The 24,326-nt window shown below is 38.5% G+C and overlaps 1 protein-coding gene across 1 annotated transcript in view; it reads left to right on the forward strand.

The window, feature by feature from the left end:
• ctnnal1 (catenin (cadherin-associated protein), alpha-like 1) overlaps nt 1–24,326 on the forward strand; it is a 319,555-nt gene that overhangs the window by 197,999 nt on the left and 97,230 nt on the right. Inside the window, exons 3-4 of the mRNA XM_060825516.1 lie at nt 3,035–3,222; nt 20,926–21,045. Of these exons, the coding sequence (XP_060681499.1) occupies nt 3,035–3,222; nt 20,926–21,045 (308 nt within the window). The remainder of the gene's footprint in view (nt 1–3,034; nt 3,223–20,925; nt 21,046–24,326) is intronic.

A 24,326-nucleotide genomic window follows, 5' to 3' on the forward strand; every position in this document is an offset into this window, starting at 1 on the left:
AATATATGTTAAGATCTTTCCCCCCTATGGACAAGAGAGAATTTGTTAGTTTCCATGACACAATTTCTCTGTTCTTGAAGACTGATACAATTGTTGCATTCCTGAAGTTGTGGGTGTTCTTTTTCCTCCCTTATCTGTCAGAGAAACTGTATATAATATGGACAGCAAGAGATAAAACCAGGAAGTGATATGTAGGTGAAGGTCTGGGGATTGTCAGAAATTGGGCTTCATCGAAATAATATACTTGGAATCCCAATGCAAAGTTTGGCTGGGTCTAGGTGAACTCAGCATGTATGCTCCTGATTCCATATTAGTATGATAAAAAGACAAGAAAGATTTTCAATTATGGTCTATTTCTTTTAAAGAGGAGTTGGTTGGCTTTCAGTATTCCAGAAAGAGTACACAAACACTCAATTTATGCACAGCTTAGACTTTGCTGAATTTTGTTTTGGAGATTCTGATTGTTATATGCAAAGAGACCATTATCTTTTGAGGGTGGGGACCTTGGGCACATAAGTGGTGCTGGCTGATACCTTGGCAGTCCATGCACTTCAGGGAGACACTGAACTGTGGAACTGGCACTCAGAAATTAGTTAAAAAGAAATGGACAAACAGAATGGCAAATGGAATTCTAGATTAATAAGTGGTACATTTGGTTTTTTTTAAAAAATGGTTGTAGTTGTAGTTATAGTTAGATGTGGAAAACTGAATTATTTGAAAGAGCAAATGAATTTGTGGTTTCAATTTCCCTGGGTTTTAAATATAATCCAAACCCTATGAAAAGGGGAGAATGAGGAATATTGCTGTACATGAAAAAATGGATCCATGAATAGTCAGCATGAATTTTAAAGGGAAAATCTTGAACCAAACTTACTAAATGTTTTGAAGTAGTAGTAAAGAGAGTAGATAATGAAAATGCAATTAATGTAAATTATTTTTAGTTTGAAAAGACCTTAGATAAGGTGCCCCTTAATACACTGACTACTGAGATCAGACAACGTGGTTCAGAAAATGTGACAGAATGGATTACCAGCTGACCTCAAGATGAAAACATAGTGTTGAATTAGTTATTCAGAATGACAGAATATGGAATAAAATGTTCCACAAAGAATCAGAAGTTGGAACTAATTCTATTCATAATTTACATTTATGATTTAGTGTTTGAAATTAAAAACACCACTTCCAAATTTGGGGAGGATACAAAGTTGGGGATACTCAATACCGTGAAGGACTTGAACAAGTTCAAGGAGTCATGCAGAGATGCCGGTGTTGGACTGCGGTGGGCGAAGTTAAAAATCACACAACACCAGATTATAGTCCAACAGGTTTATTTGGAAGCATTAACAACAACTACTTGATGAAGGAGCAGCACTCCGAAAGCTAGTGCTTCCATATAAACCTCTTGGACTATAACCAGTATTGTGTGATTTTTAACCAAGTTCAAGGAAAGCATTAATAAACTTGCAAGATGGGCAATTGTTAGTAAATAAAGTGCAACATCGTTAAGTATGAGCTGGTCCATTTTAGTAGGGAAAAGACGTAAGTTCACATACTACTTGGAAGGAACTAGTCTTAATGGAGTAGCTAAACAGAATGTACAGATGCACAACTTATTATAAGTTGCACCATGGTTTTGCAAGATCATTAACATTAGACTTCATTTCTAAAGGAATAGAATTGAAAAGTAGAAAAGTTATTATTAAACCAGTATCAAATTTTGGTTTAGCCCAGTTTTGGAGCTTTCCAAGTAATTCTGCTCATAATGTTACAAAAAGGGTATAGAGGCACTGAAAAGGTAGCAGAAAAGAGTTAAAAGGTCACATGGCTATATATGTCAAGACTGGATGAACAGGCTGTACTCCTTCTGCTGTAGGATGACTTGAGGCATTTAAAATTCTGAAGTAACAGATAGTGGATATGGAGAGTATGTTTCCTGTTCAGGCTTAGAAATAACTACAAATTATAAGTTTTAAGATCGTCACCAAGAAATCCAATATGGAATTCCAGACAAGTGGGAGGTTTACCCAAAGAATGGGAAGAATGTAGAATTTTCTATCACAATGTTGACGAAGCAAGTAGTGTTGATAAATTTAAGGAGAAGTTAGCCCAGCATGACGGAGCGGGAAATTGTGTATTAGTGATACATTTAGGTAAGGAACATGTGAGGGGCTTAAGTGAGTAAGGGACACTAGCATGACTGTGCTGTATTGCCTATGTATAAGTATCATTGTACAAATGTACAAGACAAATGGAAAATAGTCCATGTTGTCAAGAAATATAAATGCTGAATTGTAATAATGAAGTGCACAATTACATTCAATGAACTAGACTACAGAACAGCTTTGGCACTTCACAATAAAGGAACAATATTGATACAAATGTGAGACATGGGCATGGCTGGCTGGCCTGTTATCATTCTAGTGGAGTACCTAATTGCTGGGATATTACCTGCAAAGAGCAATTTGTTTAAAGAAACCTTGCAAAATTAGAGTCGCGTATATTCAATACCATTATTTTTGTTAATACACTTATCAGAATTCTGATATTTTGTCTTTAATGAAATATTCTAATGTCTTCAACTGCAGCCCACATTTCCTTTCTCTCTGGCTGTTTCTATTTTAAAAATGGCTCCGTTTTGTGTCTTCTTCCAATTTATTACTTGATGCATCATTTATTGTTAGGAAGGAAATCAATGTTATCATCAATAAGCTTAGAAAATTTGTCAATAGAAGTAACTGTGTTCAGTACAGAAGAAATGGTGACAACCTTGAAGCTATTTTTAATATTATGGTTAAAATTCCTTTTATTGTCAACTTTACATTTAGATATTTTTCTTTTGAATATCAAGTGATTGGAAATATCTTTCTTTCTGCTCTATATTATCATTAATTTATAAATGACAATGTAATTCAGTCTTCTAGAAACTACTTGTATTAAATATATACTTGCATGAATTTCAGAATTTGATATTGTCTTGATGTATTTAAGCATGTTTAATGTATACTTTGTTTTATTGATCTGTATTGTTGTCCAGGAGAGAGCATTGCACAGTTGACTGATGTGGGCGCCTTTGACCAGCCAGAATCAGATACAAGGGCAACAGTTTATACAGATAAAACTGGAATGATTAAAGCTGCACGGCTTCTACTGTCTTCTGTTACAAAAGTACTAGTGTTGGCAGACAGGGTAGTCATAAAGCAAATCATCAACTCCAGAAGCAAGGTATGTAACTGTTTAAACTATCAGGACATTTACATCAAAAAAGAACTTCATATTATTCGAAAGTTAGACTAAAATGTGAAGTTTTATTAAAAGTAAACCAGTGACTAATATTGCATTGAACCTGTAATAACATGAAGAAAGACCAACCACAGATTGCCTTTTTACAGAATACTGTATCTTTCTTCTATTAATGGAAATAACTGAGGCTGTTACAATTATAGCCTTGGATAATGTATTTTCTTGTTGAATGAAGAGAAGCAATTGCAAAAGCAATGTGGATACTTTGGTTATTTGATACAACCTAATTGCTTTTGAAACAATGAATATGTGAACTTTAATGTCTCTGGCATCTGGGGAAGAAACCTTCTTTGTTTATTTGTTCATAAATTACCTTAGCTAAAAATTGTATTAACACATGTACAAAGGAAACAATGAGGTAATTACAGCATCAATAGTACTTGGTCTTTTGGTCTGAGTACCTTTTACCATCTTGCTCCTACTTCCCCTCTATCGACAGCATAAAACCCAACATTTTCCAATCCCTTTGAGTTCTGAAGAAGGTGCATCAGATTTGAAATGTTAACTCAGTTTCTCTCTCCACATATTTTTCTAGAGCTTCTGAGTTTCTCCGGCATTTTCAATTTTAATTTCTGTTTTCCAGCACTACTATGATATTTATTTTAGTGGTAATTAAAATACTCCTGTGTCTTAAGTGTTAATCCTGAGACAATCAAATACTTTGAGGACCTCTCAAATAAATAGCACAGTACTAATCACTAAATACTGAGGTCAGCTGTTAATGTTTTTTGACAAAGCACTGAAGAAGTGAGCGGGTCAAAGAAAATTTAAATTAGTTATTTGGTTATGTAGAACTTGATTACTGCATGGAAGAAGACCAGTTGGTCAAAATGTTTTGTGTTCATCAGGATAGTTAGAAAGAAATACCAATGAACAGGGAAATTAACATTTACAGTATATGAGAAGAGAGTGCTCATTGTTTGGCAAGTGGACTCTGGCAACGGTATTGCGATGGAGAATGTTTGAGATTAATGAAACTGATGGTTAACTGTTATACTTTATTATTTACATTTTAATCCAGGTAGGTTGACTCTTCCAGCACCCCTAATCCAGAATCTGGTTTCCAACATCTGCAGTCATTTGTTTTTACCTAACTTATTGGTTGAGCTATTTCCCTAAAGAAACAAAACAGAGAATGGCTGTTACCTGTTTTATTGAATTGGAACAAGTCTACCACATTCTACCACTTTCTACCACATTCTTGTGTTCAAACCTCTTGTCATGACCTTGATGGGAATAGTGGAAGTCTGTCAATACTATTCCAGGAGGCATCATATGTGTTAAATGTGACCAATTTAATCTCTAGGATGGTTAATGCCTGATTGTTATCACTGCCTAAGACAAAAGAAACTCATACCAGTTTGATCAATGAACAAGAAAACCAAAAAAAAGTCAACTTATATTCAAATATGTGGCAAAAAGATTATTAATTACTAATATTCAAACTTAAATCCAAATGCATACAAGTTATAAACAAGATAAATGGTCTTTACATGAATGTTGTGGGTGAAAAGCATATAGGCAAAAGGTTCAAAGTCTGTGAATCAGAGTCCAAAGCAAATGTGGTGGAATAAAGTGATTTTCATATTGATAACAATGGTATCATGTTGTTGATGGCATCTGCCCTTGAACCTCACCCCTCCAACGCAACAAGGATAGAACCCCTTTGGTCCTCACCTGACACCCCACTAATTTCTGGATACAGCACATCAACCTCCGCCATTTCCGCCACCTACAATCAGATCCCATCACCAGAGATGTATTTCCCTCCTTAACCCTATCAGCATTCCGCAGAGACCATTCCCTCCTCAACTCCCTTGTTAGGTCCACGGCCCCTATCAGCCCATCCTCCACTCCAGCACTTTCCCTTGCCAATGCAAGAGATGCAAAACCTGCAGCCACATATCTCCGCTAACCTCCATCCAAAGGATCCTTCCACATCTAGTAATGACTTTCCTGCACATCCAAACATCTCACCTGCTGTGTCCATTGCTCTTGATGTGGTCTTTTCTACATTGGGGAGATATGCCAACTCACAGAACGTTTCAGGGATCATATCTGGGGCACATGCACCAAACAACCCCATGCCCTGTAGCCGACCACTTCAACACACCCTCCCACTCTGCCAAGGACATGCAAGTCCTGCGCCTCCTCCACCGCCAAATTCAAGCTACCTGATGTCTGGAGGAAGAATGCCTCAACTTCCGCCTTGGGGTCCTCCAACCACACAGCAGTGGTTTCCTCATCTCTCTCCCTGCAACCCCCCCACACCTCATCCCAGATTCAACCTTCCGACTCGGCACTGCCCTCTTGAGCTGTCCAACATATCCATCTTCCTTCCTACCTATCTGCTCCATCCACCCCGGCCTATCACCATCACCCCCCCACCTTCATCTACTGTTGCCTTCCCAGCTACATCACCCCCTTCCCCCCACAGACAGACAGAGACTCTCTCTCTCTCTCTGTCTCACTCTCTCACACACCTTCTCTCTCTCTCTCTCTCTCTCCCTCTCTCTCTCTCTCTCTCTCTCTCTCTCTCTCTCTCTCTCTCTCTCTCTCTCTCTCTCTCTCCTTCCTGATGAATGGCTTATGCCTGAAACATTGAATCTCCTGCTCCTCGGATGCTGCCTGACCTGCTGTGCTTTTCCAGTGCAACGTTTTTTGACTGCAGTAATCATCAATTTGGTGGTCAGTTAGTTAGACCAAGGTCTTGGCTCGAATTAGTTTTCTTTCCTTTTTCAAAGCCTTTTAGAGTTATTTAAGAGAGATAACACTTCCACTTATTCGCAGGCTTGAATGTCTGAGTTGCAGCTGGTGCATTCTCCACATCAATGCCTCTACCAATCAGAGTTCACTTACTAACCAATCAACATCTCCTCTCATTCATTTTAAGTACTTTTTCCCTCTATATTTATATTTCTTGTGAATTATTCTGATGAGTGCCAGATGGAAAACTTTGCAAAAATGCGTTTTTGTTTACAGCAATACCCAAAATATACTGTAGCATATAGGAGGAGGTTTAGATCATTCAGCACCCCAAACCTTTTCAACAGTCAATGATATCATGGAAGATATCTACCACAACCTTTAACTTGATATAGACCTCATAGCATAGATTGAACTGGATTTTGTTTTGGCTTGTTCAAAATGCCTTTGTAAGAAATACGAAGAATTGTAAGATTTTTCCTTCCAGGATTGAGAGTACAGGATGGAGCCAGATCCAATAAACCGAGAAGTAGAGCTTAGGTGTCCACATGGTTGTACATGTGCTGAGGTGTGCTGGTTAGAATTAGCCATGCCCCTACTGTTCCAGGACTGCTACAACACTGGCATTTATCGGACAATGTGGAAAAACTGTCCAGGTATATTCCATTCATAAGAGGGACGACAAATGCATCCCAGCCAGTTACTGCTCTATCAGTCTACACTGAATCGTCAGCAAAGTGAAGGGATCTTCGGAAATGCTATCAAGTATTACTTGCAAAGGATGAACCTGCTGACTGGCAGTTAGTTTGGTTTCTGCAGGGTTACTCTGCTCTTGACCACATCACAACCTTGGGTCAAACGTGGAAACAAAAACTGAACTCCAAAGACAAGGTCTATTCTTGATACCAGTGCAGAATTCAACTCTGTGTGGCATCAAGGTGAACTAAGAAAACTAGATTAAGTGATGTCTTTGACATTCAGTGGCATTACAAATTGATGAATTCCTCACTGTCAACTTCCTGGGGCTAAACTTTGACTACAAACTAACTAGCTGAAAATGTGTTGCTGGAAAAGCGCAGCAGGTCAGGCAGCATCCAAGGAAGAGGAAGTTCGACGTTTGGGCACAAGCCCTGATGAAGGGCTTGTGCCCGAAACGTCGAGATTCCTGATGAAAGGCTCATGCCCGAAACGTCAAATTTCCTCTTCCTTGGATGCTGCCTGACCTGCTGCGCTTTTCCAGCAACATATTTTCAGCTCTGATCTCCAGCATCTGCAGACCTCACTTCCTCCTACAAACTAACTAGACCAACTATATACATACCTATGATTATAAATGCTGGTAAAAGAGGAATCCTGCGGCATATAACTCAGCAGCTATTTGCCCAGTGACTGTCTAGTATCTAAAATACACAAGACAAGTATGACAAATACTCTCCACTTGTCTGGATGGGTGCAGATCCAAAAACACCCAAGAAGCTTGACACCATCCAAGACAAAGCAGCTTGCTTGATTGGCAACACGTCCATCACCTTCACTATTCACTCCTTTCGCCATCAAACTTCAGTGGAAACAATGTATACCATCTACAAGATGCACTGCAGGATTCTTCAACCGAACCTTCTAAATCCAGACATTTTACCATATAAAATGATGAGGGCAGTCGATGTGTGCGAGCACCGTTACCTGCCAGTTCCCCTCAAAGTCCTCACCATCCTGACTTGGAAACGTGTTGCTATTTCGTCACTGTTGCTGGGTCAAAATCCTGGAACACTTCTCTGAGCAGTACTTGTAGGTGTTTCTATGCTACAAGGACTGTCATAGTTTGAGAAGATAGCTCACCACCACCATCCGCAGGGCGGTTAGGGAGTGATAAAAATGTGTGCTGAACCAAAGATGTCTGTTTCCTTGAACACAGTTTTAAAAATGGAAATCCAGCTTTATTTCCTCTGGAGCTTATGTTCTGGTTACTTATGAAGTTACAAGCATATGAATTAAAAGCTCGAGTAGACCATCCAGGTCCTCAATCCTGCCCCACTATTCAAAAAGATCAAAGCTAATCACATTCTAACGTCAAATTTGCATTCCCCTCTATCCCTGTTAACATTTCACTCTTTGGCTTAACAAGAATCTATTTACCTCTCCCTTAAAAATATTCAATGACTTTGCCTCCATCACCTTTTACAGGAAGGAAGAGAGTTCCAAAGACACTCAACCCTCCGAAGAGTCATCACATCTTTATTTTAAAAGGGTCACCACTGATTTTTAAATAGTGACCCCTAGTTATAGATTCTCCAATGAGGAGAAATACCTTTTCCATATCTATTATGTTTCAGTCAAGTCCCTTCTGACTCATTTAACATCCAGCGAATGAGACAGCTCTCATGTTTTTCTGGTAACTGTCGTTTTTTTTTGTTTAGATAAATTTGGACCTTCTGTTACTTAATACTCCCACTCCTCACCCCATCATTCTCCATGCTAACTTCTTCTGCATTCATCCCCAGTATCCATGATGAGCAGATCTTGGGATTCGAATAGGCTTCTAAAAACCTAACACAGGTCTCAGAATACATTTGATAGTGGATAAAAACCTACCATTTCATTAAAGTGTCAAATCTTTTAGGTCTCTTCAAATGATTTATATCTTACAAAAAATCATCACTTCATACACCAAATCTTCAAAAAAGCCTTGTTAAAATATCCGTCAAATGTTGAGAAATCAAAAAACAACAGAGATAGCTAGCGAAACTCAGCAGGTTTGGCAGCATCTGTGGAGAGAAAACAGTTAACTTTTCATTTCCAGTAACCCTCCTTTAGAAATTCTGACTTTGAACTCAGAATTCTCTGCTGGGATGAGTCTAGATTTTAAAATTGATGCAAACACCCATAACGAACATCTCCTGGGGAAATGTCAACAAAGAATTCTACTGCAGTATCTCAACCCGATTTTACATCAGCTGACCTGTCAATCATAGCAGTCTAGTCAAGGGTTTTGTCACAGTCGCTGGCAGCTGCAACCATCTTTTTCTGTACTTCGAAGAGGTGAAGATTGCAAAGAGTTCAGATCACAATCTGATTTAAAAACTTTGGTAAAATGAGCAAAAGTAATGTAAAGAAAAACTTTTTCACTTTGTAAATGCTTAAAATCTGGATTCCATTAAGGAATTCAGGAGTGAATTGGATTGTTATTTGAGAAGGAACAACATGCAGGATTACAGAGAGAAGGCAAGAGAATGGCAGTAGGTGAGATACTCGTTTGGTATGCTGGTGTAAGCACAATGGCTGAATGAAGCTCTTCACTGTAACCCCAATTCTGTGATTCTCTGTGATTATTCAGCAGACTTACCTGCCCTTGGAGAGCATTGATGTCTGATTTATGATTCCTCAGAGTGTGTTCGGACATTTGCAGCAACTGTAATATGGTCTCTTCAAACTCGACACTTAATTCAAATGACTTTGTTGAGTTTGGGTTTCCCTCTGCTTGAGTCATGCTCTTCTTTTGTAACTCAACTAAAAAATTTGAGAACTGTTGGAAATGGAGATAAAACTCAGTGTCTGGGCTCACACTCACCATTTTTGAAACCCTGTTTCCTAGAGAATCGGGTCAATTGTGTCCGATCTCACTGTTGACCATGGTTGTTATACGTTTCATGGACCATACCGATTTTGTATCAAGTAATTCTCATTGTCTTTTGTCATCTCCATTAATACCTCCCTCTGACCACCACACACTGCTACCCCTCCCACCCCTGCTAATATTCCACCCAATTTTTGGTGGTCAATTCATTTTTGATCTTTCTATTGTTTATTAAATTTAAAGAATGACTTGAGACTCTACCTCATATGTCCCAAACCTAATACCAAATTCAAGCCTACTATGGCCACTATTTGCAAAATCTAACCTTGTGGCCATCTTGTCAGCTAATTTTAGTTCATTATTCACGCTTAATCTAGTATGACCTGTTTTGTGTCCATCGTAAAGCATGTTGTTTGAGAAACTGTACCAAATAGATTCTAGAACTTCACCATCTTTATTCCTCCCAGTCCACGTGAAATGAAAAACCTCGATCATAATTTAGGAGAGGTGTGTGCTAGGGAAGAAATTATCCTTGCTCTGTGATTGTGCTGATGCTGTCAATGAATATGGAATGAAAACATTGTTGATATGCATCAGCTTGCTGAGTTTGAAAATTTGCTGCATTTTTCTTGATTTGTTTTAGCATTAAACTTGCTTGCTTGACAGAACAAAATAACAAGCTCTTGTAGTTGCATGGCACTGTTGGTAAGAGCTGAAAACTCGTGGGCAGCTGCCTTCTAGTATTTCACAGTCTGAAACTAAATAAAAGACAAAAGTTGCATTTTCAGTACTTTATCTTTCCTTCTGTGTAATGTTACGAAAATATATGTCATGTAAAGGCTAAACTCTTACCCTGAAGCAGTTCCTTCTAACTGTGCAGACATAAAACCTAACATGCTGTAGGGAGAAATTCACTACCCTTTCACCTGGTTTTTGTAAGTGAAACAAAACACAGGAAACGAATAAAACATCAGAGTTTGTCAAATTGAAAGGCATCAAGTCACAGTCCTGGAGGGTACTCATGTATGCAAATCAGAATCCTGAGGCTGTTGAAAAGACCCTAATGGAAATTCATATACTTATGATTAGAGTTTGTACCATTAATGCTCTGTCTAATTATTCCAAGATCTGAGTAATCCTTAAAGGTTGCTTTGAAAATGTCGAGAAAATGTTTTATAGTTCAACTTCTCTGAAACCAGGAGAAGTAATGCCTATTTGGATTCACTGCTCTCCGTCTTTCTGCTATGTCCTTCACTCACTAATTGTAGGTTTGCTCTACTTTGGACATGACCAGAATTTTCTAAGTCCTGACAAGTGAGAGGCGTCAGGACACCTGGTTGCTCTCCCTCCACTAGAATAGATTCAGGCCCATCCCTGAATTATGATCTTATTTGATTTTACATTCAAACCCAATTTATCAGTCTCTCTTTCAAGATCTCAAGAACTGTTAAATGTTGAGACAAGTTGCCAAAGGAAATTTATGTTGGTTTCCATACAATTATTTTTAATAAAAGCTTTAAAAAAATAGTTTTTTTAAAGTTCTGCTGTTGTTTTGTAGCTATTATCAAGGCAGACCTGTGCAATACAGGTCTGTTTGAATTATAAGACAAATGCATAGACTAATGTACAAAGAACTGGAATTTCTTTGTTTTTCATAACTGCTGTGCCAAACGATCATTAAGAAAGAAATGACTTGGATTTGTTTAATGTATATCACCTCAGGAGGTCCCAATTGTTTTTGTGGACAATTAATTACTTTTGAAGGGTAGTCACTTTTGTTCCATAGGCAAACGGAACTCTCAGTAATGCATGACTCTTGCTTTTATTTGGCCATATTTTGAATATGTGGTCATTTCTGAGACCAATATATATTCTCACCTTTATTTCCTATGCTGCTACTCTTGAGATCATGCACTGGATTGAAAAGATTTTTTTGCTAGCAGGTACCATGTAAGCCATGGTACAACATGATAGTTATCCATTCTGTTGCGTTGAGAAGGGTGCATGTATGTTTGTCAGATTAATTTCACCATTTCAGTTACAGCATCCAGTATGTGTTGATATAAAACAGATGTGATCAGAAGATTTATGGACTGGAGAGACATGGGTGAAATTTCACACTCAGACGCTTTGTCTTTCTCATTGTTTATGGAGTAGAACTGGTGGGCTGAATGGCCCACTTCTACTCCTCTGTCTCATGGTCTTACATTTTCTACACAGTGTCATCATCTTAAATGTGTATCATGATTGACACTTTGTGAAACTACGTGCAGGCCAATGCTAATTCTTGGTGGGAAGCTGATGAGTATATGCCAATTCCACATAGAAGTCAGTGTCAGAATTGGAATGTTGGCTCAGAAAGAAACAATTAACTAGCTATAGGAAAGATGAAAGTTAAAAGCAGACTTTCATGCGGGGAGATGTTCCAGGGGTTTTGCAGATGTGAGGACAGCAGGAAGAACCCTATTGCCAGACGATAGGGACCCAGAAAAATCCTGGGCACATGGGGGGAGTAGTCGTGCTCCTCTGGAGCCCAGAAGAATGGCTAGGTCTATAATCTGGCCAAAACCAGCAATGTTAAAATCTCAGGTTAGTAGAAAAATGGATCTTTCCCAGCAGGACTCATCAGTGCATCCAGCCCTTCATTCCTGCTGATCAGAGTTTGATCTCCCCCCCCATTATGTTTTATATAGGGATGCATACAAATTAGTGAACAGAAACAGGTAATTTGACCCAAACACCTTGTGACATTCATCTGCTGAACAAATAAATAGTTGTATAGTCATAGAGATGTACAGCATGGAAACTGACCTTTTTGGTCCAACACATCCGTACTGACTGGATATCCTGAATTAATCCAGTCCCATTTGCCAGCATTTGGCCTATATCCCTCTAAACACTTCCTGTTCATCTACCCATCCAGATGCCTTTTAACTGTTGTAATTGTACCAGCCTCCACTACCTCCACTGGCAGCTGAATCCATATACGTACCACCTTCTGAAAAGGTAGCCCCTTTGATCCCTCTCACCTTAAACCTTTGTCCTCTAGTTTTGGATTCCTCTAGCGTGAGGAAATAACCTTGTCTATCCTCACTACCCATGGCCTTCATGATTTTATAAACTTCTTTAATGTCACCCCTCAGCCTCTAATTCTCCAGGGAAAATAGCTCTCGCCTGTTCAGCCTCTCCCTATAGATCAAATCCTCCAACCCTGGCAACATCCTTGTAAATATTTTCTGAACCCTTTCAAGTTTCACAACATCTTTTCTATAGTAGAGAGATTTGAATTGAAAGCATTATTCCAAAATGGGCCTGACCAATGTCCTGTACCTCCCAACACCTATACTCTATGAACTGACCAATAAAGACAAGTATACTAAATGCATTGACTTGAACCCCACTTATCACCCCCTGAGAAAAAGAACCGGAAATGACATCACCAACCCAAAGAAACCCAAGCATATAAATAGAATGCAGGAATCATCAGCAGTGCTTCGTCTGGAGGCTCATTGCAGATGTTACCTAGCATGGTGACAAAACGTCTGAAAATGAACCTTCCTGCTCAGCAAGCAAACCTGCATTCAATACCAAATGCCTTCACTATTCTGTTTACCTGCGACTCCGTTATGAATCTGTAGCTCAAGGTCTCTTTTTTTTGGCAACACTCCCCACGGTCTTGCCATAAAGTGTATAAATTCTACCCTGACTTGCCTTTCCAAAATGCAGCACCTTACGTTTATCTAAATTAAACTCCATCTGCCACTCTTTTGCCCATTTGCGTATCTGATTAAGGTTCCATTGTACTCTGAGGTAAACATCTTCGCTGTCTATATGCAAACTTATTAACTATACTTCTTATATTCACATCCAAATCACTTGTATGAATGATGAAAAGCAGTGGACCCAGCATCAATCCTTGCAGCACGCCACTGGTCACAGGCCTCCAGTCTGAAAAGCAACCTTCCACCACTGCCTTCTGTCTCCTACCTTCAAACCGATTTTGTATCCAAATGTCTAGTTCTCCTTGTATTCCATGTGATCTAATCTTGCTAATCAGACTACTATGCGGAATCTTTTCAAACGACACATTGAAGTCCATGTACATAATGTCCACAGTTCTGCCCTTATCAATCAATCCTCCTCTTCACTTCTTCTAAAATTTCAATCAAGTTAGTGAGACATGAATCCCCATGTACAAACCCATGCCGACTATCTCTAATCAGAACTGGGGTACAAGATTTATACATATAAATCTTGTACCCCAGAACCCCCTCCAATAAGTTACCCACCACTGACATCAGACTCATCAGTCCATAGTTCCCTGGCTGTTCCTTACAGCCTTTCTTGAACAGTTGCACCATGTTAACCAACCTCCAGTCTTCCAGCATCTCACCTGCGACTGTCAGGGATACAAATATCTCAGCAAAGGGCTCAGCAGTCACTTCCCTCGCCTCCCACAGAGTTCTTTGGTGCAACTGATCAGGTGCTGGGGATTCATCTACCTTTATGCATTTTAAGATGTATAGCACCTCTTCCTCTGTAATATGGGCATTTCAAGATATTATTTCCCAAGTTCTCCAGCTTCCATATCCTTCTCCACAGTAAGCACTGATATGAAATACTCATTTAGTATCTCCTACGGTTCCACACAGGCAGTCTTGTTAATCTATAAGCAGCCCTATTCTCTCCCTATTTTCCCCTTTGTCATTAATGTATTTTAGAATCCCTTTGGATTCTCCTTAAACCTATTTGCCAAAAATATCTCATGGCCCTTTTTGCCCTTCTGATTTCTCTCTTGAATATACTCCTACTAGCATTATACTCTCTCGGGATTCGCTCGATCTCTGCTGTCTATACCTGATACATGCTCCCTTCTTGTTCTGTAGTTCATCCAGCATTCCCTGCACCTGCTGGCTTTGCCCTTCACACTAAAAGATGGAAGTGGGTACTGCAGATGCTGGAGATTAGAGTCAAGATTAGAGTGGTGCTGGAAAAGCACAGCAGGTCAGGCAGCATCCATGGAGCAGGAAAATCAATGTTTCAGGCAAAAGCCCTTCATCAGAATTAAGTTTCCTGATGAAGGGCTTTTGCCCAAAACATTGCTTTTCCTGCCCTTCCAACTAAAGGGCTATTCCTTTGTCTATCTAAAATGTCAACCTGCATTTCGTGCTTTGACAATTATTTCCAAATCTTTCTACACATCCACAGCAATGAACCTACTTCCAGTTTGAGTGTAATTACTGATTCAGTTTAAACAAAAAAAATCCCCTCACTTAACTGAGATTGCGTTCCATCTGCCACTTTCACTGTATTTGTGATGTTCCCTTCTAGTCACAGTTGATTTACCTTAGGCCTGGACAACAGAATACTTGCTGCCTTTTTAAGTTCATGAAAATTTTCTTGCACAATGTTCACCAGATTTGAAATTTGTGAACAGATTTAAAATTGTCTCCTAGGTTCATCATTGTCACACAAATGCTAAATGGAAACCATTGTCTGCATGGTATTTCAGTAATAAGAGTGGATTTGTGCAGCAAATAGCTGGATTACTAAACTAATTAAGATTTAAACTATTTAATTTCCTGTTTAGCTGCATGAGCAGTGTGAACTGCTCATTATTGCCACAACTCTGACTCACTGCCTCTCTGTCATAATTTGAAGCTAATTGGCTGTATACAGAATCTCTGTTTTAAAAGTCATCTGTCTGTTAACATAAGTAAATTATAGTGACACATTCAGTAACTAAATGAAAAGGGGAGCACGTAAGACCTAAACATGCTAAATATTTAATGTGATCATCCAGGTAATATTTCCTTTCCCTTTTAAACTGAAGCAGAGCTCCATTATAGGCTTAAATAGCTTAGGTAACCTTCTTATCGCACAACATTTTGGATTACACTAATGCTTCTGAGCCTGTCATAAAAGTACATCAACCAAAGCCCTGTCTTTGTGCCTAACCACTTTGCTTTTCATAGATGGTACCTTTAGCGAAGGAGTCAATTTGGCATTTCCTTTCCCCTTGTTTAACCAATAAACAAAAGCAAGTTGGAGACGAGCATAATTCATAGTCAGCCGAATTCTCATTGATAAAAACACATCTTTTACGTTACAATTGTTAACTTTTGAATGGATCTCTCAAATGTTAATTCTGATCTCCCTCTCTGCACCTTCTGTGTGACTAAACACTGTGTTCTGTTGCCCTGATGCACTTTTTATGGTACAGTCTGCCTGCACAGCAGGCAAAACAGCACTCTTCACTGTATCTCAGTGCATGTGACAACAATAAATCAATCAATTTGCAATAGATTGTTCTTGTATATTTCATTGAACAATTTCATATAAATCGATACAAAACATGAAGACAGCAGGACAGGAAAAGATAAAAAAGAACAAGAAGGTTACACTCCAAATCTTGAAAACAATCAGACAAGTTACAAGAGAGCATAGTGACAACCCCACATATTAATTCCTTCAGTACAGAGATCAATTAGGTGTGCATGGAATTTACAGCACAGAAAGAAGCCATCCAGGTGAAATGCTGAAACTCCACATCTGTCGTTTCTTGCCTTGTTTCCACATTTCTCTATTCTCTTCTTCCTCAAAAAGATTTTAAATGTGGCAAAGTTCCATTTGTTGTTTTTATGAAAGAGGTGAATCTAAAATAGTTATGGTCCCTGTGCTCTAGACTCTCCACAACTGGAAACAGTTTCTTTGTATCGACCGAGTTGAGTTCTCAATATTAAAGAGTTCTATGGGATGTCCCTTACGTATTGTCTAACAGCAGTGTGCCCTGTTTCTCTAAATCACATCAGAGGACATGACAGCCTACATTGTCAGAGTTGGGGAGACTTCATGGAGGGGTGCGATTGTGACCAAATGTGATTCCAGAATTCCATACTCCCTTTCCAGGGATTTTGAATTTTTAGAGTAATTTTTTAAGAGCTTAAGTTGTACATACCTCATCTGACTAACCTCATCATGGAGATAGGCATGTCCTGATCCACTGCAATTTTCATTGATCAGCTTTTCAAAGAATTGTCAGAAAAGACAGAGGATGAAAGAACTTTTTGTGAGATAAGTTCAAAAGTTCTTTCTTATGCTTCCAAGCAAAGCTATGTTCCCCAATACCCTCCATATGAAGCTATGGCACTTCCAGTCAATTCACTCGCAATATATTCTATTGAATTTCTAGTGAAAACAGGATGTCTTTATAATAAAAATTTATTATTTATTCATAACTTGCTTATTTCTTTAAAACAATCCTCATTTTGCTATTTTACAATCATCCATATCTTTTAAAGTATCAATAGCATCAACTGTACGCAATTGAAAATCCTTTATCTTACTCATAAATGAACATTGTGGTATTGAACAAGGAAGATCCAGAAGCCAGAACTGGAATCAAACAATATTTTCCTTGGAGTTGAGCTGTTCACTCCACTAAGGGATGTGCAGGCTGTTAGAATATAAAAATTGCAGTTGCTTGCCATTGATACATTAAAGGGTAATGATCAGATGATTGTTCTGTAATAAAGGAGATTTTTAAAAGAAAAATTTGGAAGTCATGAATTAATAGTTTGTTATACATCCTATTGTCACCATTGGTTGTTTCTATGTAGAGTAAAATGGGTGAATGGGTATGGAAGCGCCATAACTTGGAATGGAGGACATGAAGGGCCAATTAGGTTGGGGGCCTAGGTTGACATGGATGCATGAGAGGCATTGGGAGTTGATGGAGAGATTGAGACTACATGGTTCAGACATGTGAGATGTATGGGTGAGGGGGTATGAGGGTTAGTGGGGTTTAACATTTTTTTGTTTCAACTTGGAAAAAATATTCTATAGCACCATTTAATCAGACCACTTTTGTCATAATTTTGGATCATATGTCATAGAAACTGACATAAGCATCTGATAAAGTTGTGACAATTTTTTGCTTCCCTTTCTTACGTTAAAAGATTTAGGACAATGGATTAAGTTTTCTACTAATATATCAGAGACTGCAGCTTTCAAAAAGTGCGGGTTCTCAGTAAAATGGTGACATTTGATGGCCGTTTAAAATTTTAAAAACTGTGAATGGATGCTTTCAAAATGAACTGTAACTTGCTGTTTCAGAGATTATATAGTAATCAGAATGTTTTACTAAAATCTGCGACTTCTTTTTTCTTACTAGTTAGCTATTTTTGTATCTATGATTAATGCCGTGCAATTCCACCTCTAATAAATCTTAAAAGATGCTCAGAAAATAATTATGTTAATTTAGTTTACAATGGCACACTTGATACTCAATTTAATATAGCAATTTGTCAAGTTTGTGTTTTGCATGTATTAATAACAAAATCTAACATTTTCCTCTATCTCAAGTCCAATAAGCCTTCTAAATATATGTGACAGAATGCTGATTTACAAAGTAATGCTTCAAATATGTGTATTAAGTCATAATTTACAGTTCATTGTAACTGAGATGAATGTGGTTTAATATAATTCTCTGCAAAATTTAATGCAAATATGTAATTTGCCCTCTGATTTTATTTTTAGTTTTGCTTTGATTCACTTTGCTAGGAAGAAAATGAAGAGACAATACAAATTAAAGGTTGCAGTTTTGAAGTGGGTGCAGGAGAAGATGACCCAAAAAGTGTATATGTGCATAAATCATTCAAGGTGATAGGACAGTTTAAGAGCACGGTTAATAAACAATGTTTCATTAATAGGAGCATAAAGTACAGAAGCAGGGAGATTAGGTTAAACTTGTATAAAACTCTGCTGCAATTTAAACTGGTGTATTGGGCCCAGTTCTGGTTGTCACAATTTTGGAAAAATGTTGAGGAATCAGAGAAAGTATTGACTATATTTGAGAAAGGTTCCAGGGCTGAGAAATTTTAGTTGCTCATATACTTCGGAGAAGATTTTCGTTGTTATGAAGAAAAGTTGGACAAACTTGGTTTGTTTCACCCGGAATTTAGAAAAGTGTAGATTGACTTGATTGCTAAATATAAAGATCCTGAATCATCATAACCAAGTGGACATAGAAAGAACTTTTTTTCTTTTGAGTTTGTGCAGGCGACATTGTTTAAAAATTATGGATCACCCTTTTATGACAGAGACAAGGAGAAATCTTTTCTCTATGGGCTGTGAGACTGTGAAATTCTCTGTCTCATAAGGCAGTGGAGTCAAGGTAATTTAGTACTTTAGAAGTGGAAGTAGATAGATTATTGTTAAGCAGAAAAATCAAAGCTATTGGGAGTGGATAAGTTCTGAGGAATTTGAAACCATGACCTTATAGAATGGTGGAGTAGGCTTGAGCAGCCAAATGGCCTTATTCATCAGTTTGTAAGGTTGAGATGCGTTTTGGTGGAGATATTTATGAGAGGCCTAGATAAAGTAGATATGGAAAAACAGTCTTCCCATTGATAGAAAGGTTGAAAAAAATAAGAGGACATTTAATTGGTAACAGAAGCGTTGCAGACATGCAGAATTGCAGCAAGTAGTTTACGTCTGGAGTGCACTGTCTGAGCATGTGACGGAGTAAGGTTCGATGAAAGCATTTGGGGGAAATTAGATTTTTACCTGGAAAGGAAGAAGGTGCAGGGCTATGGGGAGCAGGCAGGGGATGCTTCTTTCAAGATCCAGAATAGATGCAATGTGCCAAATGCAATTCTATGATTCTGTGGTGGGGGGAAAGCATAATTTTGCCCCATAAATCTATCCTAAGTAGAAAAACAAAAATAATATCATATGGATGATTAAATCAAAGTACTGAGCATTAGATTGGTTTAGGTGTTCAATCAGGCATGTTATATTTACTTTATGGTAATTAGCGAGTTTTGAAAAGATTTGTAGCTCAGGTTGAGGTTCTGGATGTAGGTTTGCTCGCTGAGCTGAAAAATTCATTTTCGGATGTTTCATCACCCTATTAGGTGATGGTAATCATCATCAGTGAGTCTCCAGGGAACAGGCAGCAGATAATTGGGGGTACTATCATCTGAAATTTCCCTCCAAGCCACTTATCAGCCTGACTTGGAAATATATTACGATTGCTTCAATGTTGTTCATGTAGCTCCTTCCCTAATAGCATTGTGAGTGTTCCTACATCAAATGGACTGCAGTATTTCAAGAGTTGAGTTCAGCATCACCTTTTCCAGGACACCTAGGATGGTTTGTAAATACTGGCCTAAGCAGTGTTGTTGCCAGCCTGTAAAGATTGGGAAATCAAAATCATAACTAATACTGTCTGGAAAAAGTGAGGACATGGCTTAATCTGAAATTGTTGAGTTCGTGATCTTATAAAGTGCACCGTTGAAAGGTGTGTTGTGCTGCTTCATGAGCTTTTGTTGCGTTTCATTGAACAATATTCGAGCTAGAGGGTATAAAGGACAGAATGGGTGTAGTGCAGAGAATAAAAATAACAAATATCTGAAAATTTGGGAGGAAATATTCCCAGAGAACTCCAGATGCTGGAAATCAGAAGCAAAAACAGCAATTGCTAGAAAACTCATCAAAGAGAAAGCAGAATTAATGTTTGGTCCAGTGATTCTTCTTCAGTTCTGAAGAGTTCAGACCTACTGAGTTTTACCATCAATTTCTGTTTTTGCTTCTGGGAATTTGGGGTTATGCTTGTGAACATAATAGAAGTGTTTGGCAAAGCAGTCACCTGATCTGTTTGGCCTTTGGAAAATAGTGAAGACTGCATTACAAGAATGAGTACAATATCCTTAATGACAGAGGTACAGGTAAATTGCTAATAAGGGAGCAGGGAGAAGGAGACTATTTACACTTTGTATGCTTGCAGGGAAGTTGCAGTGGCAAGTGGAGGAGTTAATGGTTTTGATCAAGCTGTCGACCGGTGTTGTGTGGAAGGAGCTATTGTTTCAGAATGATGAAAGGGGAGAAGGGGTACAGGAATTGTTTGGCAATGGTATTATGTTGCAAATGGAGGATGATTGACAGGGTTGGTGGTATTGAGGGAATCCTAATGTTCTTCTGGAATGGGAGGAGAAACTGATTGATCATGGTTCCTAAGCGGTTTGGGCATTCCCTGTCAAGATAAGGCGGTAGGCCTAATTAAATCACCTGCTATGAAAGGTAGCATTGGTAGAGAAGATGCATAGGATGCAGAGAAACAAGAGATGAAATAAAGTCCTTACATGACTGAGCTGGGAAGTAATGTTGTCTGTTAATTGTGAGGTATCAGTGGGGCTTTTACCAGATGTTGATTAAAACCCTATTCCCAGCTGACATTTTACATTCTGAACTAGAGCTGAACTTAAGATAAACAAGTGTCTGAATTAATTGGTATATTGATTTTTTCCAATAAAATATGTTTTCTTTTGTTTTGTCTTTTTTAGGTTCTTGCAACTTTGGAGCACTTAGAAAAAGTCAGCAGCTTTCAGGAGTTTGTACAAATCTTCAGTCAATTTGGAAACGAGATGGTAGAATTTGCCCATTTGACAGGAGACAGACAAAATGTAGGTTATAGATGAATTGCAAAACTTTTTAAAAAATACTCACATTTATGTTATTCAGTGCTTTCACTTGACTTAGGGCATTGTATTGCTTGGAAATCTCCTCCATGAAAGTGCAAATTATTATTCACAACGTAACCTCAATGAACTTTACAATATCCATTATTTTCATTTGATGTTTGTATCTGCTGCAACATGGCCAAATTACTTAAATGCTAGCCAACTTAACAGCATTATGTATCCTGTTTTATTTTTAACTCACAACTTAACTGCAGTTTTGTGTGAAATGTAGTTATTTGCCACATCAAAATCATGTTCACACTATCTACACTGAAAGCGAGAAACAATTAATTTCTCAGGTGGAAATTACAGATAGTGCAATCTTGTCAGTCGACTGTTGTGATTTAGGTTTATTGCATGTGACTGTTCTGCAATGTGTGTTCTCAGACACTACAGTAGTATTGACTTAGATTTGATATTCTTTTAGCTTTGTAATCTTTCAATTCTTTATAAAGGCATTTTTATTACTTGTATCTTGATGATTCATAAATTTTTGAAACTACTTAGCTAGTGAATGCACTCCGTAACAAACGGGAATGCTTCTTTGGAAACTTGATCACAGGTATAAAAATGTACTGGTTTAACTCTGAGATTCTGTAGCAGATTTTGGTCATATTGTTGAATTGCTTGGAAAATATTTGCATATTTTTTCCTTCTCTCTTTAGTTTTGATATGTCACCCAGAACTGTCCTGTATGTATTTCCAGTCTTGAATACTGTTTGCCCTTGGCATATCTGATGTAGCCTGTACATATTCCATGAAGGGATGTTCTTCAACATCTGTTCCATCAAGTGGCTGGAGATTATACATTGAGGTGCAATGACTGGCTTCAAGGCAGAGCTGCTCATTGAGAGTAATTTCCTGAGTCCGTGCTGGTGTTAGGGATCACCAACAGCACACACCAGAATGTCTTGAGCACCACACCTACAGTCTTGCACTAGGCAGTTATATGTTGTCACCATTATGTACGCAATAAAGTTAGTTATTTGGAACTCTGGAAGACAGCACATTGTGTTGAGTTTGCTTGCATACAAAAGCAATAATAAAGGGAGTCCTTAGCCAAATGTTCAAGAATCTTGCATCTTTACGTTCTTAATACTTCTAGTGTATCTGTGGTCTAGTGTAAGCACTCCTTCAGTGCTTGTGGAGCAGGAATGCCTCCTGCCCAGATCACCAAATTAACCAATTAACCTCTTCATGTTGGACCAACCCTTCATGTCTAACCTGTAGATTCCAATTCATCCCCTTTCTCTGCTGCACTTCCTTTTAGACTTGCTGCCACATCCTTTGGCAGAGCATCAGTATTAATCTGGCCACAGATGGGCCCTACTGAATCCTGAAAATTTGCACTTTTGGTTTTCCCAGTTGCTAAAGTTCCCTGTCTCAAGGTTACTGTTGAGCCCTAAACTGCTGCACAGACTTTTTATGTTGAATTTATTTTTATTTGACTGTTTGCTCAGCATTGGTTGCTAGTATTTGAATCGCTGGCCGTATAGCTGAAGTTTTGATCTCCAAAACCTTTGGCAAAGACCCTTAGCAGAAGCACCTGTGAAGCACAATTTCCACAAGGCCTTGATATGTCAAACAAAAGCGGCCAAACTGCTACATAAGATTGAGAAATTTTAAATGCAATTTTCATCCATTGTGTCATGGATTTTGAGTGACATTTTTACTCTTGTGTGAAAAACATACTTGGATGATAAGCCAATCTTGCCTGTGAAATTGGTCACGTGTTAGCTTGAGTTCATTAGTATGGTGAGTTTTTACCCTTTTACGCCTGTGACTGACCATTCAGGGACTTGTTAAATTGAGCATTTTTAGATGTACAGATACATGAAGGCAATGTTCCTGTAAATAAGCAACTCACTACGGTGTATAAATTAAATTAGTAATTGATGTTCAGGTGCCTTATTTAAACAAACTTTCAGATAATCAAAATCAAATTGTTCACAGCAGCGAACTGGATGCTATTTATTCAAATTGCTTATCTCTTGTGATGTAATATCCAGGTTCAGTTATATCAGTGAAAATGTGCTAGGTCAGGTATAATACATTTGGGGATAGTTATTAAGTAATTAAGGTAAGTAAGCAATTCTATTCCAAAGTATAGTCTAACTATGCTGATTCATTAAAAAAAACCTTTGCACTTGTAAAAATGTATTCAAATAGAATCACTAATCACTTTGGACATTTATGTTGGCCTGCCTTTTTTTTGACATTCACACGTAGCACATGGGTGTCCCTGGCTCTGCCAGCATTTGTAGCCTATCCCTAACTGCCCTTAAGAAGGTAGTGGTGAGCTGCCTTTGGGAGTTGCTGCAGTCCTGGTTCTGTAGGTAGACGCACAATACCATTAGGGAGGGAATTCCTGGATTGTCACCCAGCATCAGTAAGGAACAGCAAAATATTTCTAAGTCAGGATGGTTAGTAGCTTGGAGGGGAACTTGTAGATGGTGGTGTTTCCACATATCATCTGTTGTTCTTGTCTTTTTCTAGATGGAAGCAGTTATGAATTTTGCAAGTGCTGTCTAAGGATCTTTGCTGAATTTTTGCAATGCATCTTGTAGAGAGTACACACTGCAACCACTGGCTGTCAGTGGTGGAGGGAGTAGATGTTTGTTGATGTGGCCAATCAAGTGGACAGTTCTGTTTTGGATGGTGTCAAGCTTCTTGAATATTGTCGAACCAGTGATTTCTAAAGGTGTAGGCTAATTTTATTTTCATGAGGATCCCTGGCTGGCCAGCATTTATTGTCTGAACCTAGTTGCTTTTAAGAGGTTGCTTGTTTTTATACTCTTTGCCTCTGTTTATAAATGCAAGGATCCTATAAGTTGCCTTAACAACTGTTTCAATTTGCCTGTTGAAAAGACCAGAATTCAGCTAATTCAAGATGCAAGTGGGTGGCATGACTGTTAGAGCTGGATCATGCAGAGGAAAGGTGTGGACATATTCTGAGAGACTGAGGAGGAAGTGTGAAGGGTGTGCAGGCTTAGTGGTGTGGAGGATGGGAGATGAGGAGGTTAATGGGAGTGAGAGGGGGAAGAAGAGGGTGTGTCAGAGCTTGGGCTTTGGTGGGAAGTGGTTGCCACGACACAGGTAACTTTTGGGTAGCAGACAGCAGGGTATTGTATATACCTTGGCAGAGCAAAGAGGTTCATTGATCTACTTTTACACTGCTGCCCAGTCCTCCTCACCCTGAGGTGGCACTGACCTAGGTGATGACC

Source organism: Hemiscyllium ocellatum, chromosome 5, assembly GCF_020745735.1.
Source record: "Hemiscyllium ocellatum isolate sHemOce1 chromosome 5, sHemOce1.pat.X.cur, whole genome shotgun sequence".
Taxonomy (NCBI): Eukaryota; Metazoa; Chordata; class Chondrichthyes; order Orectolobiformes; family Hemiscylliidae; genus Hemiscyllium; species Hemiscyllium ocellatum.